This window comes from Fusarium keratoplasticum, chromosome 4 (assembly GCF_025433545.1).
Source record: "Fusarium keratoplasticum isolate Fu6.1 chromosome 4, whole genome shotgun sequence".
Classification (NCBI taxonomy): domain Eukaryota; kingdom Fungi; phylum Ascomycota; class Sordariomycetes; order Hypocreales; family Nectriaceae; genus Fusarium; species Fusarium keratoplasticum.
The window spans coordinates 2,093,356-2,110,930 of record NC_070532.1 but is presented as its reverse complement, the minus strand read 5'-3'; the positions used below and the strand labels follow the sequence as shown (position 1 = coordinate 2,110,930).

The 17,575-nt window shown below is 55.6% G+C and overlaps 4 protein-coding genes across 4 annotated transcripts; 1 reads left to right on the top strand and 3 right to left on the bottom strand.

The window, feature by feature from the left end:
• Window positions 1-269: 269 nt before the first annotated feature.
• NCS57_00573200 (Rab-GAP TBC domain-containing protein) lies at window positions 270-3,590 on the bottom strand (the record flags this gene model as incomplete). Its single annotated transcript, XM_053055644.1, has 3 exons — window positions 270-641; window positions 698-1,781; window positions 1,858-3,590. 3 exons carry the CDS (start codon window positions 3,588-3,590, stop codon window positions 270-272), a joined length of 3,189 nt encoding a protein of 1,062 aa, XP_052914599.1.
• Window positions 3,591-8,446: 4,856 nt separating this feature from the next.
• On the bottom strand, window positions 8,447-11,103 carry NCS57_00573100 (Dilute domain-containing protein; the record flags this gene model as incomplete). The annotated part of the gene is made up of 4 exons (XM_053055643.1): window positions 8,447-9,964; window positions 10,020-10,421; window positions 10,472-10,848; window positions 10,953-11,103. The coding sequence occupies 4 exons, from the start codon at window positions 11,101-11,103 to the stop codon at window positions 8,447-8,449; spliced, it is 2,448 nt and encodes an 815-aa protein (XP_052914598.1).
• Window positions 11,104-11,646: 543 nt separating this feature from the next.
• On the bottom strand, window positions 11,647-12,787 carry NCS57_00573000 (Allantoicase; the record flags this gene model as incomplete). Its single annotated transcript, XM_053055642.1, has 2 exons — window positions 11,647-12,626; window positions 12,685-12,787. 2 exons carry the CDS (start codon window positions 12,785-12,787, stop codon window positions 11,647-11,649), a joined length of 1,083 nt encoding a protein of 360 aa, XP_052914597.1.
• A 1,145-nt stretch (window positions 12,788-13,932) lies between these two features.
• NCS57_00572900 (uncharacterized protein) lies at window positions 13,933-14,756 on the top strand (the record flags this gene model as incomplete). The annotated part of the gene is made up of 2 exons (XM_053055641.1): window positions 13,933-14,080; window positions 14,143-14,756. 2 exons carry the CDS (start codon window positions 13,933-13,935, stop codon window positions 14,754-14,756), a joined length of 762 nt encoding a protein of 253 aa, XP_052914596.1.
• Window positions 14,757-17,575: the final 2,819 nt, after the last annotated feature.

Genomic DNA, 17,575 nt, shown 5'->3' with positions numbered 1-17,575 from the left:
TCTTTTTCTGTATCCATGACGTCTCATATGCCATGGACCAGCGTACAAAGGAAAGGTTGGGCCTCGTCTAGGCATGTGGTTCCTCAGAGGCCGGAGCTTGAGGAGGGGTATCGAGCGGCTCGCAAAGCAGACAAAAAAGCACCCTGCTGGGTATCGTGACACCGCTCCGTGCAAATTACAAAGGGGATAAAGCTCAAAGAACAAAGGGAAGAAGGTTTATGACAAAGGAGAGAGTCCTCGTTGGACCAGAGTCATGGCAGCAAGGCTAGCTACGCCTTCTTTTTGCCGTGGTGTTGTTTGTATTCCGCCTTGACCACTTTCATGAGCAAGTCTTCATCCTTGATGGGTATAGATGACGTCAACGCCTTCATGGCGTTCTCGAATTCCGCGTCTAGCAGAACCTCCCGCAAGGCTTGAGCCAATGCCGCACTTGTAGCATGCAAGACATCGTATTCACCTGATGAGGGAGGATTGGTTCCGGGCTTTCGGGGCGCCGTCGAGTCGCTTGGTGCAGACGTGTCGTCGCCCAATAGGAGAAAGACATCCCATACTCGCAGCTGCGCTGGGAAAGGGACGGAAAGGTTAAATAGAGTAAGGTACCAGCGCGTACCGTATGCCGTGGTATCGATGCAGAGCTCGACCTGAAATCGTTAGCGCCGGCCAACGGCGTCATCAAGGAGCAATAGACTCGACTCACCAGCTTGCTTGCGACTTCTTTGTTAAGCCAGTTGGTACTGAAGTCGCTCATCGCAGCCATGAGCTCTTCAAAGCCAGGGCGGTAGAGACGTGCAAGTCCACGCAGCTGCCACATTCGCACCAGCATGACAAAGCACTTCTCCTCATCAAAGTAGCACAGCAGCGTCGCCGCCAGCGATGCCATGCCCTGTACATAGCCCGTCTCGGGGAAATATATCGAGATGGCGTGAAGGACACGGAATAGCAGTCGCTGACCGCCTCGGTATCGCCGTCGAAACATGATATGGCGGCTGATTGTCCGAGGCACGTCCAGGTCAATCTGGACATCGTCCGGCGAGCTCCGTAGTTGTAACCGATGAAACTCGGCCACGATCCGATCCTCTGCGGTCGAATCCTGGTGTTCCCTGGCGCTGGTGGCCATGAAGGACCACCACGCCGCTCCCCGCCATCGATCGGGGATACCCTTCCACGTTCTCTCGATGAGTTTCGGGTTCTTGGAGTCAAACTCAAACTCCATGCCTTGGCCTTCGCTGCCTTTACGGACGACCTTGGCCATTTTCCTCCACTTTTCTGACCTCTCCCATTCCTTGCGCTTCATCACCTCCGTCAACTTCTCGGCCTGAATCTCGTCGACAATATCTTGGAGGCTTGGCGCTTGGTTGAGCATATCCCCCGCTTCGTCCATCCATCGCCTGTCGCGGTTATGGGGCAACAGGTTACTGGCCTGACGAATGACGGATCGAGACGACCGAAGCGACGTTGACAGCGATAGTTCAGATGTCTGTGTGTTCAGCGACCTGGCAGAGACCTTCCTCGTTGGGGTACGCCGACCGCTGAGTGTTGACGATATACCATATGCATCTCGCTTCAGTAACACGTTACGTCTTCTAGGCGAGCCGGATGCAGATCTGGTCTCTGTCGGGGTGCCGATTCTTGGTGGCGGCACAGTAATGAATCCGTATCGGTCAACGTGGGCGCCCTCAAGATCAGCCCAATCCTCGAGTCCACCGGGCGTCTCAAAGCGCGGGGAAAAAGTACTTCCAGACGCGGGCATTTGCCAGGCTGGAGAAAGGCGACCGCGAACACTACACAATGGGGAGGCGAGTTAGCATTGCTACAGTCCAAGATGAACAAAGCTGGGACGTCAAAGGAAAACCATACGGGTCAAGTTCATTCTCCTCGGACGGGACCTCGGGAGTCGGTTCGAGACGCTCGCAGTACGAGTGCCTCTTGCCGGGCTCACCGCGGGAACCATCGCCAACAGTATAGAGCGATCTCACCTTTTGAGATTCCTTCTCCACGTCGGCGGCCAAGACGCGAATGTCGGGGGGCGACATCTGGCCCTGAGGGGAACCCCTCCTATCCGATTTATTCATGTCGTTGGACTCGTCGCTGGGTCGAGGAAGAGATTGCGACACGGGCGTCGTAGGAGTGGCAACCCGAGTCGGCGTTGTGGGAGAAGTGAGGGAGGGAGCGGTTGGTGTTGTGGGAGTGGCGCGTCCATCGTTGTCGATAGCAGTTTTTGTGGTCGCGGGGGAGGGATCAAGTGGATCAAGTGACTTGTTGTCTTGGTCGGCAGCGCCGTCGAGGGCGATAATATCCTGAGCACCAAACATGATGCTACCGCGGTTGGAGAAGGTGACAGAGTTCATGAAGCCATCATCAAGAAGACTATCACAGGGGATGGAGACGTCGAGGGGGAGGAAGGGGAGATCGCAATCAGATGAAATGGTCCCCGCCGAGGTGGTAGTGCTATTAGTGGAGGGCCGGGATCTGTGCCAAAAACGGGAAGAGCCCTTGGGGGACCACGATGGCGCCTGCTTGGGCCCAGCCATAGCGGTAGCAGTGGCTGTAGCGTTGGCGGTAGCGCTGGCCGTAGTGCCAGGGGCAGCGGCGGCGGTGGACGTGGTGGTGCCGGTCGGGGTGCTCGAGTCGCTGGAGGTGCTGGAGGCCGGGGTGGAGGAGCCCCGCCACAGGGGCTGCATTGGCGTGCTGAGCATCTGTGATAGGCTCTTCTTGCCAAGACGCTGCCCTGACCGCAAACTGAGGCTCTTGACGAATTTGCGGGGAGAAGTGGAAAAAGAAGAACGCGGTGAGGATGAAGTCGAAGGAGGAGGGGGAGCAGGAGGATAGGAGCTCGAGGTAGCAGCCGGAGCAGGGCACGACGGGGAAGAAGGGATTTTGGCTGACTTGGAAAAGGGAATGGGGATAGGAAGAGCCCTGCTGGCTCGAGTGGGTGTTGCAGGATGCGAGTGGGACGCCGGCGGTGGAGGAGGCGGCGTGGTGCAGCCAGCGTTGGACACGACAGACGATGCGGCGCTGGACACCGATTCTAGAGGAGCGGTGATGCTATTCTGGTCCACGAATGGATCATCCATGTGCCGCACCGTCGTACTGGGCCGCGACACAACCGACGCCGCCAGAGACGAGACTGAAGATGGCACCACAGCGATGCTACCGCAAGCCTGCTCGCACAGCGAGTCCGCAAAGTCGTCCTCGTCCTCCTCTTCGTGGATGGTCGAGGTGGAATTAGCCCTGGCAACTCCCGAGTCCCGCTTCCACTCCTCCGATGCCGAGACGGGGGACGTCCGGGGAGACGGTGAAGATGAAGCCGTGCCTCGCAGAGCCGGGTGCTCCTCGGTCGGCGGAGCGATGCTGCCCGGAGGCGGAACAACGACAGGACGGTGGTAGGAGCTGTGGAAGGAGCTGTGGGACGAGGCCGACGAAGATGAAGGCCGACGCGAGGGTCGGGTGGGATTCCGCGAGATGATTGGGATCGGAGGCTCTGCCGGGACAGTCTTCTCGTATCGCATGCCCACTAGGCTTGCGTCGTATCTCAAGCTGGCTCGGCGCTCCGTGGGGTGCCGCGCATTTCCAAATTTGGGCGGCAACATGGCGTTTCTTTGGTCGAGTTTGACAATGGCGCTATTGAGGTAGAGATCGAGTCACCCGCACCAAGTGTCTGTGTGTGGCTGTCGGTCGTCAACGAGGTGGCAACCTTTTTTCTTATTGTGTGATGTTTGTCAGTGAGACCCCGGCAGGGAGGGAGGTCGAGTGAGAGAAGCAGATGCAAGGGAGCAGTGCTATGCCGGGGAACACAAACACCAAAGCCCGAAGCTTGGGGTAAGTGAGGGAGCTGGGGCAGAAAGACCAGGAGAGGAACCTGGGCAAAGGGGGGAGGGCCAACGGCGGATGTTATAGAGGAACAACGGACAGGTCGTTCTCTGGACCAGGCGTTCGGGAACCAAGAAGGAATCCAAGGGAGAGGCTTCGAGTGTCTCTGACGTCGATGACGCCTTGTCCAGGGAGAAGAAAAACCCCCTCCAGACTGAGACTGTCGACTCTCAAAAATCGCTGGGGTCCCAAGCTGGCAGCCTCGACCAAGGGCAAAGTCCGCAAGTCTTAGACTTTGGCTGGATAGGATGAGACAGGGCAATCTCGCAGATCCGAACAAGCGAAGCAGCCGTGCAGAGATTCAGGTGTGTTGGGCAAGAGCCAAGAATTGGTTGATAATAGCGGCGGTAGTGGTGAGTCGAAAGGCGGGCAAAACATTGAATGATGGATACTAAACACTCGACCGCTAAATTGCTTTCCAGGATGAGGCTGGAAGTGAAGATGGAAGCGAGACACGGGATCCGAAGGTCGAGTCAGTCTGAGCTGAGGCCAAGAGTGAGAGGGCCGGGTCGAGGTTGAAGAGGAAGGCACGAAGTTGAGTGAGACTCAAGAAGACGGACGATCCAGAGCGCGCGGTCGCCGTGCGTTCCTTATACATATAACTACAAACGCACACACACGCACACACGCATCTACATCTTTTTAGCTCGGGATTTGCGTCCAGGGCCACCAAGTGACCGAGCAGGCCGGTCAAACGCACGCAGACTCACAGTGAGTGAGAAAAAAACGACATAATTTTTTACCCATCCAGCGACAGCCACATCATCCACCGGCCTCCCGTTGGTCGAGGCACGTCCCCGTTACTCCATAGATCCAGGTGGACCGGCCCAGCAGGATCGGAAGTGGAAGCGAGGATGCAAAAGACGCACGAGGCGGCGAGACGGTGAAAACCCTCTGGCTCGATCTGGATGGCCGCTATCCACACCGCAACGCAGCTGGCAGCCTGCACCCGCACTAGGCCAGCCAGGGCTCCTCATCCAAGACGACGACGACGCTGGCCCGAGGTGAGGACGCCTAACAACTCATCAACGTCTCGTCACGCACGTACGGTCTGGTCTTGCTTGTACTGTACCTGACGCATCACGCGCACGCACCAGGGCCGGGGCCAAGGTCAGGCCAGACTTGGGTTCAGGTACCTATGGTCTCTCAGTGGACATTCTGAGGAATACCCATTCATCACGGCTCTCTCTCCCTCTTGCACAATCTACGTGAGGCATACCATCGGCCAAACGCATTGCAACCCTTCCTGCGTAATAATGCAGCTAAGAAGGCAGTTTAGGTGCGGGAGAGCGCCGCCGGTAACGTCCAGTCCACCCAACCAAAAAGCATGTGAGGAACCGGACCAGTCGATAGCCTCCCCCAGGCTGCCTCCATCCGTTCCCCGGACAGATAGAGTTAAGAGGCTTTCAGATGATGGGGGGATTTTCCGTCCTGTTTCCTTTCCCTCATCTCAATCGGATCTGGTGAGACACCCACCGTTACCCAGCCCAGTGTCATTCATTCAGCCAGACCAGGCTTTTGCCAAAGCCTGTTGCATTCCTGGCTGCAAGGGGGTGACCAAGACGAGGACAAAGACAACAAGAAGAACCTCTCGAAGCCAGACAGGGTGGAGCTTGGATGTCCGCCTCGGCCCTAGGGCTCCCCGGCCTTGGCTTGGTCATCCACGGCCAAGGCAGGCCGGGCTCAGAAGCCTGTTCTTTGACAAGTTGACAAGTCTTGCCGTCGAGCACAACGGCCTCTGACTGGTGGACGGGACGGGTCTGGGAGAGTTTTGTGACCTATCACACTCAGCCAATCGCCAATGTGTGGACCATCCCAGATACCGACAGGGGTTCTGGACGATAGGGCCATGCCTCTTTGCGACCACGTAGGGCAGGGCGGGACACATACGCAGGGGAGCGAACCTAGGTTGGCTAGGTAGGGCATGGGTCTGCAAGGTACCCGCGACCCAACCCAGAACAACCAAGACCAAGACAGACGCAGACACGAGCACAGCCAGAGACAGGACAGACACTTCAGGGCAGGACAGGGCAAGGCTCAGGGACACCCGGCCATGAGACACCAACCAGCATCTCGACAATCAAAAACAGTGCTGGGTTGGGCAACCCTGCCCTTCCCTGCCCTGCCCTGGGCTGAGCTGGACTGAACTGGATTGGCATCTCACCACGCTCGCATTGCTTGCGCGCATTTCCACGATCCGGACCCCTTATTCAAAACAAAATTTTCTAGACACTCTCTCAATTCACCCATGCTCACCGGCCAGCACCCGTCATCAGCCACCTCACCATACAGAAAGTCTACTTGCGGCTCAGGCTGGCTTACTAAAAGCAGCATCTAGAGAAAACCACGCAAACACAATACGATACGATACGACTCAGGAAAGCCGCCTTCTCGGGGACTTGGGATAACGCTCCCGCCACCATTGAATCAGGTTCCTTCCGTCGAGTCCGGATTCTGCCTGGTAGACCCAAATCTTGGACAATACGACCCGGATCAAACTTTGTTTTTCCCGAGACGTGGTTCATCACCAACTCGCCCGTCATCCTGCGCCGCGTCTTGCCATGATGGTCGAGGCGCGAGCTGACTGCGTCCTGCCCGGTTCTTTGTGGCTGCTTCGGCATGCCTCTTCTCGGACCGATCTTGATGCTAGAGTCCGTCATCGTCTTGTCACTTTTTCAAATCTCGAAACAAAAGCTTCTATTACGCCCCCCTCACTAATTAATTCCTTTGTCCTCAACGATACCCCCTGACCAGCTGGTCTAATCATGTATCACTTTGATCAGCGCCCACCTCGAGCAAACCTTAAAGGACTGCTCCCCCTTGCTACTCAACAGACCTGAACTTTCTTTCCTTCTTTCATTGATAGGTATCAGATCAGAGAGATCTGGCCCCGGCAGAGAAAGCCGAGACACGGGCAGTCTGGCCTCGCATGCCTGTCTCAGCCATTCCCACGACGGGACGTGGTGATGGTTGGTGAGCCTCCGCGTATGCCCTGGTTGATCTACCCGTCTCCCGAACCTAGCGAAGCTTCCCTGCTAGGATCCGAACCAGGATCATCGTCTGCCCTGGTCAGCTTAGCTAGGTATGGACGGAGAGGACCGAAAACACAGTAAAAGTGAAATGGACGAAATGAATGAAACTCTGAAGGAGCAAAGGCCCATCCTCGAGAAGGGGTCTATCCATGACGGGTTGGCCACACATGAGCCACAGAAAAGAGAGCACAAAACACTAAGGATGGGGAAAACCCGCGGCCGGCCACTTCTCGCGTGGCCACCCATGCCTCTCTGCCTCCCTCCGTTGGGCTCCCGCAGTCCACGTTTCCCACAGGTCATGCCGGGACCCTCCCTTCCGCCCCCGGCCCTGGTGTGCCAACTCATCCCGACATCCACCCGGAGCCCAGCCCGTTGAGCCTCCCCCCTGCTGCTTTCACCCTTTTTGCATCCTCCTCCGCGTTCGTCTCCTTCTTTTCATCGCGTGGTAGTGGAGACCCCAATGCCCGGAGTCGGGATGGCGGCGGTGAGATCTTCCTTCAGTCCTTCTATTGCTTCCTCCTCCCCCGGGAACAAACGGATCAGGTCTGTCTTGCAAGGACCAGGGAAGACCAGTGCATCGGCTCCCTTGTGTGTACAGATGTAGGGCACGAACAACGCACAATGGCACGCTGCGGGAAGCAGAAAACTAGCATCTGCACCGCGGCCGTTGGGACACGGGGCAAGGGGGAGACAAGAAAAAAAGTTTACTCCTCCGGCCGCACACGGCGTGCCAGCTGTTGAGTGCATGCAGCAACTAGTCGACACCGCGTCTTTCTGGTGGATACGCGATCCTTGCTAGGCTATCCCAGGCCCACTGGGCTTGAGCTTGTTGCTCAATTGCTGTGTCCGTCGACTCCTTTCCGCCTCAAGCTTGGCCTAGCTGCGCGGGCCAGAAGTAATCTAGGAATAGTATCAATGGGGGTTTGAGGCGGACGGAGCCAAGGCGCCAGCTTGGCTTGTCAATGCTCTGCGACACGGGACGAAAATGGGCAATTGAAACATGGGGATTTTCAGATTTCCACCTCGACAACTCCATACGCCTGAGCCGAGCTATACAATCTCGCGCTAACTCTACCTCGCTTCTTCTCTCCTCTCCTCTCGCCTCGCTCGTCTGTCTTTCCCGGCCGTCTGTCCAATGCCCCCGGATATTGGCGCTCTCTTCCTCCCCCGTGGTCCTGGCCACCTCGACAATACGGGCGCATATGTGTGTGTGGTGTGTGCCCGCCACCTCGGGATGGCTGGCCAAGCTTCTCCCCCGCTGCCAACGCTCCTCTTGTCCCTTGCAGCTTGCATCGCAAATTTTCAACCGAATCGAATCGAATCGCCGGGGGACCTGATACTCGCACGCTGGCCCGTGTGGGGGTTTCTGCTTCGTAGACCCTGCTCTTTCGCTTCTCCTATCTCAACTCGGTGTCGAGGAACAGTGCCCAAGAACTCTCCCTTGGTGCAGGCCAGTAGACCCCCGGCGGTCCCCCCCTTGGGCCCTCGAGCGTCTCGCTGGATGGCCCCTTGAGCCTATAATGACCGTGGCCCATGTATTCCTTTCAGACTTCCTCATTCTCCCAGTCCGCTTCTCCAAACATGGGTCCCTTGCGAGTACCCCCGCTCACCTCCAGCTTTTCCAGGAACTCGGGCGGCACCGTTGGAATGTACTTGCGCTCCCGCTCACGGTTCACTCCTCCAAATCCAGCGCCATATGTCACGAGCATGTCGGTCACTGAGGGCAGCGTAAAGGGCAACATCAGGGCAGGATCCAGAAGCAAGTGCTCGGGCGCGTCGTCGTCGTCGGACCATTCGTCCTCGGGAGGGCTCGCAGCGCTCCCAGGAGTCTCGAGATGATTTCCGTTTGACCGATTCTTGACGGGTGTCACCGGGCTGCTGTCCTGACCCGACCGCTGCGGTGACGCCATTCCACTGCGTCGCCGCTCTCGCTTAAGTGCTGCCTCCTTTTGGATGGCGATGAGATACTTCATGGCGCTCTTGGGCAGCCCCTTTTCGCCCACCTCTGGCCTGTAGTGATTGGCTGCATGGATGAGCTGTTGTGGACTGAGCCGCTTGAGCTGCTGGAGTGTACCCACCAGCGCCTCCAGGTCATCGGCGTCGAGCGACGAGAAGCACTGGAGCCACTGCAGCAGTTGGATCACAGGTGCCAGGTGTCTCCGGGCCGCGTCAATGGTGGTCTCTCCAGACGAACGCATGTCGCTTCCCTCGTAGTGGTCTGCTTGCCTGTTATTTGTCCGTGCCCAATCCTCCAATATTGAAATATTCATGCGGATCTGCATGGCTTTTGTTCTGGCCAGATACTTGCGGTTCGACATGATGCGGTTGAAAAGCTCTGCCCCGATCCAATAGAGCAATTGCGAGATGATTTGAGCCGAGATGACCGAGTGGATGTCATAAAGGTCGAGCACAAAGAGAGTCGATGAGAGTAGAGAAGTGACGTTTCTGGGAGCTGGCTTCGCCCGCTGCTTGGGCGAGGGAGGCCGGAAACGCTTCTCGATGGGCTCTTCCTTGACCTGAGCCTTTCGCTTGAACAGCTTCCACTCGTTCTGGAATGTGATGTCCTCAAATCCAGGAATGGTTTCATGATCCAACATGGCCACGTCCAATACCTTGTCCAGACGCCTCTCAGCATCTCGCACGATGAGAATGAAGATCTCGTTGATGAGCTCAGCGAGCTGGGCTTGGAACTCGGCCGTCGCATGGAAGAGGCCAGCATCCTTTTTGAGGTAATGAAGCAGGAGGGTAGCGTTAGAGATCCAGAATGCCAGAATGGTCATATCCCACTGACACCTCTCAACGACGTCATTGATATAGTCCATGGCTGAGACGAGGAGTCGTTCAAGCAGCTCCCGACTCGAATGGTAATGGGCATATCGGGCGCTCAGGAAGATCATGTTTGCCGGAACAGGTTTTTGCGACGGCGATCTCTGAGGCGTCATCTTGGTGATGATTATATCGAGTATCCGGTCGAGTTCGTGCTCCTGGAAGACGAACATTTGGTCATGGAGGCAGCGGTTCCAATCAAACTCCTGCTGTTCCTCCTCGAATTCATCTACCGGCTGAAGAAATGCGGTCAGTAAGATTGTGTAAGCAATTTGCAGGATTAGTTCTCACCTCGGGCTGATCATCCATGCCCACATTTCCCAGATCAACTTCGAGGTCTCGGGCACTCTCCATCATCAGCCGCCTTCGCATCTCATTCTCGGCCATCTCCTCCTCGAACCGATCCTGTGTAAAGCCGGGGCTGTAAAAGTCATCTGTGACGCCAGCGCTTCCGATATTGTAGCCATTGTCGTGGAGGTAATACGACATCTCGCTGTCTGGGGGGACAAAGTCGAATGCTGTTCGACCGGATGACGTCTTTTGATCTGAGGAGGCATTGTTGTCGAGGAGGAGTTTCGCGATGCCCTTGTGTCGGTTTGTCATGGCCCACATGAGAGCTGTCCATTGATTACGATCCTGCTTGTTGACGTCGGCGCCCGCCTCGATCAGTGCCTGCACTACGGGTTCGTGGCCCTGTTCGTCATGTTAGCGACCTGAGGTTCAGTGTGTGCGGGGAAACTAACAAAGCAGCTCGCATAGATGAGCGGCGGTGTTCCGTCTTCGTCCTCGGCGTTTATATCGATATACTCCTTTGCCTTGCCATTCAATAGCTTCCCGATCCTCTCGACATCACCGTTGCTGGCAGCCATGTTGAGGGCTTTTTGGAGCTTCTCCTTCTTCTCAGAGTCTGGTAGCTTTTCGTCATTCACAATCTCATCCTCGTCTTCAAACCCCGAACCAGAGTGGTGGGCGGCCTGAGCGGCCAGCATCTCCATGAGTCGCGTGTCGCTATCCTTGGGCCCCTTTGTGACATTGTCGTCGTAGTCGGGGTCGTTGAGCGACAGGTTTCCAAAGTTGAGGGGTTTCGCCAGGGCTGGCGTGGTGAGGAACTGGGACTGGCCTGTTGCGGCGTCGTCAGTGACGTGTTGGGCAATAGAGGGAGCCCAGCCCGCGCATGTTTCAGTCAAATGCGCGGGTGGCGATGGTAATGGTGATGCGACGGACCTTGCCAGCCATCGTACATCTCGGTCTCGGTGACGAGATGCTCGTTTGGCACATGTCGCCTGTCGTCGAGGGACGTGGGGAGGTCGGAGGGGAGGGCTCGAGGCTTGTTGTCGGGCAGGCCGTCGGGGCCGAGAGAGTCCCCTAGATCCATGGCGGAGGGAGGGGCAGAGCCAGATGCCGCAGATGGCTCATGGGAATTTGGAGGGAGTCGCTTCGGAGGATGAATTTCGCATACGGTGTGTGAATAGGTCTGCGCTGCGTGTTTGAACCGAGTTGCCGCTGTTGGGCGGGGAGATGTCGTTGGGCGCTACAAACTGATGCCTTGTGGTTGTGTTGATATCGTGCGAGGTGTCGTGGAGGGCAACCTACCCACTTGTCCCTGATGAGACTGGAAGCTCTGGAGAAACCGTCATCCGTCCCGGGGGGGCAGTTGCTCCATGAACACAGCCACAGACGGTCCGGGTCCTTTGACTCTGGGTGGCCCCAACATGGAACTTACCCACTGAACGACGCTGGAATATTCTCTTGCGTCAACGAGATTACCTTTGCAGACATGAATTGTTTGAGATTGAGTAGTCTTCTCACTGCATAATATACTAACAAATATTCATTTCATTTTCATCATCAACACTTGTTTAACTGTGTTTGCATTGATTTCTATACAAGTTGGGCTCCCACATCTGAGTTAGGTACCCTAGACAGCTCGCTTGCCAAATGCGCGCAATCGCTTCACTCCGCCGTCGGGGATCATGATAAGCTTAACATGGGTGACCAGACGGTCCTTCTCCTTGTCGGCGCTCGCGAACTCGTGCTCCTGATCCGGCCCCGTCTTGCTCGGAGGCACAAACTCCCGCCAAGCTACGGCGTCGGCCACCGGGTCTCCGTGGCCCGTCCACTCGCAGCCCTCGATCGCCACCTTCTGAGGGTAGTTGCCCCTGAAGTGCGCCGTGTCTACTACGAACCTCTCGATGTAGCCCGGAGCTCCGAGCTTGATGATGGCGAAGTCGGTGTGGCCCTTGGCCCGCGATCGAGCCGTCTCCCAGCCGTCGCCCATGTCCTTACCGCGGCCGGGCAGCAGCAGGTTGTCCTTGTTGCCAAAGTGCTGGTCGCTGCACGACACGGCGAGACCGCCGTTCTGAGCCGCCGCGAGGTCGAAGATGGCGTCCTTGTCATCGGGGAAGACGGGGACAGCGTGGCCGAAGAGTCGGAACCGCGCAATGCCGCCGTCGGGGTACATGTTGAGCCTCACGTGAGTGTACTGCTTCTGCGTGGGCGTCTTGAGCTTCCAGCCGAACCGCTCCGAGGGACCGCACTCTTGCACGCCGAGGATGGTCTCCCACTTGCCCCGGCCGCCCTTCCACGACGCAACTTCGTCGTCGTCCTGGCTGAAGCATCCCTCGACCGAGATGGCGGGGGCGTGGTTGCCGTTGAAGAAGGCCGTGTCGACCTCGATACCCTCAATGGTGCCCGAGGCGACGCCCAGTCTGATAACGACGTAGTCGAAAGGCTCCGAGTTGTGTCTCCGGGTCTCCCAGCCGTCGTACCAGGCGCCTGTGAAGACCATCTTGCCCTGCTGCCGGATGGGGGCCTTTGGGTTCAAGAGGTTGGTGGCTTCGCAGAACCATTGGTCTGAGAAGCCGAGGACTTTGCCACCGAGGGCACTGGAGATGAGGTCTGCGTTCCACGTTTAGCATGAAAGATTAAGCGGTGCGACATATCACGAGGGTCTCACCAATGCATGTCGTGCGGAACGTCTTGTCAATGTCATTGGCGGCAACGGACTGCGTCTCGACGGTATCGAGCTTGTACTCGATCTCGTCGGCGATGGAAGCCATGATTGGTAATGAAAAGAGAGGAGAGGTATGATGATATGATGCAGATGCTCTGACTCGGGAAGTGAGTGAGATTCGTCAGGAAACAGAGGGATCGTCCTATCTATTTAACTCTCACCTAGCCTCGTTGGGTCGGCCAGTTCCGATGCGCCCACTGCCGCTGCGGGACGAGGAAAATCAGGCCAATCTTGATGATGGGCTAACTGTCATTGCCTGCTGCTCCTCCGAGTTCTTTCTATTGGGCGCCACGGCAAATGTTCTGATCGACAACAGATTCCCGTCTACGCGTCTGGGCCCAGAGCGGCAAACGGTTAGACGCAAGAGGTGCTTGCCCGCCGGCGGCCCAGCGCTGGCAGCTCTGAGCTCCTTTCGCGGCGATAGTCCGGCCGGCCGGGCCACGGCCGAGTGGAGGGGCGGGCTTGGCCGGCGAGTTCTCGGAGCTCATAGCCAACCAGGGAAGCTCCTTTGCGCGGGTCCAGGTTGGGGGGAACGGATAAAGCTCTTATCGATAGCCAAGGGTCGGTGAGCGATGGAGCTCTTTTGCTCGATCATATCGAGTAATAGATTCTGATTTCCCCCTCACTTGTCCTCCCCGCGTAACCCCAGCCTCGGCACTTTTTATATTCCCCGGGATAACGAGATTTTTTTTTTCTTTCACTGTCCCTGACGCGATTGCAAGGCGACATGGTGGAATTGCCGTCTTTATCACTGAAAAGCATGACTACCCCGCGCGGTTCGTGAGTGTTTATAAAAAGGCGGCTTCTGATAGGTCAGACTCGAGACAGCCATTCATTGACGTCAACGTCAATCTTGTAATCAGCCATGTAAGGCAGGTAGCAACAGCCTCTTTGTATGTACAGAGACATTGTGCACTCGTAATCAATCTAGACTCATCCCTTTCCCCCTTCATCTACGTCAGGGCATCCACGTCTTGCTCTCAATCGCAGGCAGTAGATGGCTTCGAAGTGAACCGCATTAACTCTTCAAGCTTTGACAAGACAGCTCTTTTTAGCTATTTCTCTTCTTTCTGGTTCCGCCTGCGCCGCCCTGCCGAGAACCTTGAGCATCACCAAACGTTAAAAAAGACACGTTGTTGACGACACGGCCCGACACGATACTTCTCTTGATACACGCAGCGGCTTAAAAAGATGGCGAGTGCCACAGGTATACCGGAGCGAATCCCTTCGGACGCCGAAATCAACGGCGCCGCAGCTCGCGAGACTGAACCGCTCCTTGGCCGACCTGGCGATGCTGCACAAGAAGACGGCGTCCCAATGATTAGAAATCTGGTCCTCGGTAGGCCATCGCTATCCCTTCAGCTACATCATCTTCTAGAGCTAATCATGCTGTTTCGCCAGGCACTGGCATCCTTGCCCAGCTCGGCATCGTGCTGCTGGTTGCGCTCATCTGGGCCAGCGTCCTCACTAAGCCATTGATCCTGTTCTCAGCGCACCCGCTTCTGCAGTCCCTCGCGATCCTCACGCTGGCCCAGTCCGTCTTGAGCCTGCAGCCCACGCACACGGCCGAGCAGAAGCGCATCGGCCAGCGCATCCACGCCATCCTCAACCTGGTCGCCTTCCTCCTCCTGGTGGCGGGTGTCACCATCATCGAGTACAACAAGTTCGCAAACAATGGCGATCACTTCCACTCGGTTCACGGCTACCTGGGCGTCATCACCTCCATCGTCCTGCTACTCCAGTACGCCGTGGGCTTCACCATGTGGGCGACTCCCCAGCTCTACGGCGGCGAACACCAGGCCAAGGCCATCTGGAAGTATCACCGCTGGAGCGGCTACGCCATCTTCACCCTGCTCCTCGTCACCGCCGTCGCCGCTGTCGAGACAGACTACAACAAGAATGTCCTCAAGCTCAAGCTCTGGGCTACCATCCTTTTGGCTGCCCTGACGCTGATTGGTGTTTTGCCCCGAATCCAAAAGCAGAAGCTTGGGTTCAAGGCTCCAAACCAGGCTTGATTCGAGGTTTTGAGCTCTACGAAGAGAAACAGGAGCTGGCATCGGTAGGATGGATACATCTCAGAAACAAGGGTTGAACTGCGGTTGGAGTTTTGTTCTTATTCTGGCGTTGGAAGATTATCGGCTGCGCAATGGCCCCCGGCTTTGGCAAAGTGTTTGATCTGTTTGAAGGGAATAGACAAGATTGCAAAACCTCCTATCATATTATTGTCCGATCCTCGCTTCTCTCATCTTTGAGCAGTTGTGCCTAAAGTGCTTTCTTTTCGTGGTTGCTCCTTAAGATTCTATTGCTTGAATTTGTCACCGTCTTTCTTGGATGAGTATGCGGGAACTGAGCCCAATGTCATATTTACTCTGACGAGCTAAGATACTAGTCATTTACTGCTCATCACAGTTCGTCATCTACGAATCAGGGCTAAAGACAAATACAGGCTGCGACAAAACATAGAGGGTATCTTGAGGTTGGTTGAGAATTCGCGAGTCATCCTCCAACTACCCCTGGGAGAGCTAGTCAAGCCTTCAGGCGGACCAAAATAATGAGAATGGTCGATTAAAACTGTTGCTACATATAAAGATAGTCACGGGCTCACAGACTCTACTTGACCGACGCGTGTCTGACTCTTGGGGATCGTAATCGTTTTGGTGACTGGAGGACTGTCTACCAAACCTCTATGTAGCAGGACTGACAGATTTCTCCAGAGTGTCAAGCAAAATTTGCAGACAAGTCTCTGTACAGAGCCATTCATTCTACAAACCTCCTTCTTGGGACTTGACGAGGGACGGAGAAGTCATATACGATCAATTGTCATGGATATCTGGAGCTTACTGCAGCTCCGACATGCCAACACATGATTCCTCTCAAGTGGCCAACCAATTTTTACTCATGAGTACTGTGAAGTTATATCAAACTGAGGTCTCTAAGCCCGTGAGATCTTCACTGGGCCATTTAATCTGTCAAGTTGTTGTAGGCCTACAAGGGGGCCAGGGGTCTCATACTTCGGTCTACTGCACCAGGATGCGGCAGCTCTACGGCCGTAAAATCGACATGTGGTACATCAAGAATATGCGCCGCAGCCCTTAACTGGATACAGGATAATTATAGGCCAAAAATATTCAACTCGATAGGTCGTTGAGAAGCTTTACTACCATGGGGCTCATGGAAGAGACGCGCGGGGTTCTACTACGAACAACGCCGGGATGAGGTTGCGATACCTATCGCACATGTTCTATTTGGTGAATTTAAAGGACAATAAAAGTCTCAATTTTGGCTACAAAGATAAGAAGCTGGGGGTGTACTGAGAATATACGAGGACTCGTCAAGAAATTGGAAGTCCCCGTGAGGGATTCGGCAGCGAACTCGGTGCAGAAGTTCCAAGTTTGTCTATGGATGCCATCATTTCATGTCAGTCCCTCCTTATGTACGGATGAGCTCCCAACAGACGCTAAAGGGCATAAAGAATGGAAGACGAGGCGGGCAGAAAAGGCTGCGAAGAAGATGCTGAAGGAGGAAAGGATCCGATCATGCCTAATGTAGGCACAGTAACTTCTCCAGAATTGGCGAGAGAACACGGAGGAAGCAGATGTAAAGGCAATGGTCTCGAGCTCAGGGTTTTAGGTCTGGCTACTATGATCCAGGGTACAAGCAATTGGATTCAAGAGTCACCAGGAGGTAGTGACCGAGAGGCATGAGGGAGAGATGAGTACTATATACAACTATGCGCTATCTTGGCAGTATGATATTCACGCTGGCTTTCTAACTTTGAGTGTGGGCTTAAATACCATGCTCCATATGTATGCTGCTTAGACGAGGCGTTATGAACACTGAAATCTTCAGCCATTATCATCCCCTTCGATGAGGAATGCTACAAGAGAAACATGGCGTTCCGTAGGTGATTCGTTCATACCCACTTCGCTATACTTGGAGTTTTTGATCAACGGGCTGCGCTATGGACGAGCAGAATCCGAAGCGTTGCTCTCGGAGCAAGGTGGGCGTTGACGTCGGCGGGCCAAGTCCATATAATGCAGGGTTCAGCCGCATATAGGAACCTGGCGTCTGGTGGTCTGTGACTTGATCGTGGGGGAAATCAAAGGACGAGGGAAAAGCCCTCACGGCAAAGAAGCGAGGCGGAGGACAGATCCGTTGGCCCTCGCTCGCTTCCCTGAACCGTAGGATTTCCATGCTGACCGTTTTTTTCCTGCTGCACGGTGATGGTTCAGTCAGTCGATAACCCACATGAGTTCCCAGCAAGTTCGAATTAACATTGGATGCGAGCAAGGAAGCCTTGGATGGTAAAACCGTCATCAATGTCGGTGCGTCTGTCCGCGTCCGCGTCCGCGTGCTCCCTTTACCACACGCGAGGCGGAGCGAGGGTGAGGTGGTGACTGGAGAAGTCAAGCAAGGGGTAAGTTATCCCGCAGAGACAAGATGGGATTCTAGAAGTATTTTCCGATTCCCGTGGGCCTGAGAGGCTGGCTACCATCGCCAATGCATCGACGTACAAGGCAAGGCCCTGTATCCTTGCCCCCGTTGGCGATGGAAGCATGGTCTGGTCTAGTGTGATTCTTGACATACCCCGCCCGCTTTCCAGAACCAGGTTTCTGGTCTTGGGTCCCGGGGACGATGCTTGTTCGCCCGTTGTGCTGTACTGTGCGGTCGTGGAGATTACCCCCCAAGTCCCTCAAGTTGAGCCTCCACGTTGACTCGTCGTCGAAACTTGTTTTAACCAACCACAGATCAGTCTTTGCTTCCCTGGCAACCTGTATTGAGAACCGAGATGAGAAGACGCATTTCATTTTCCACTTCCAGGAAGTATCAATGG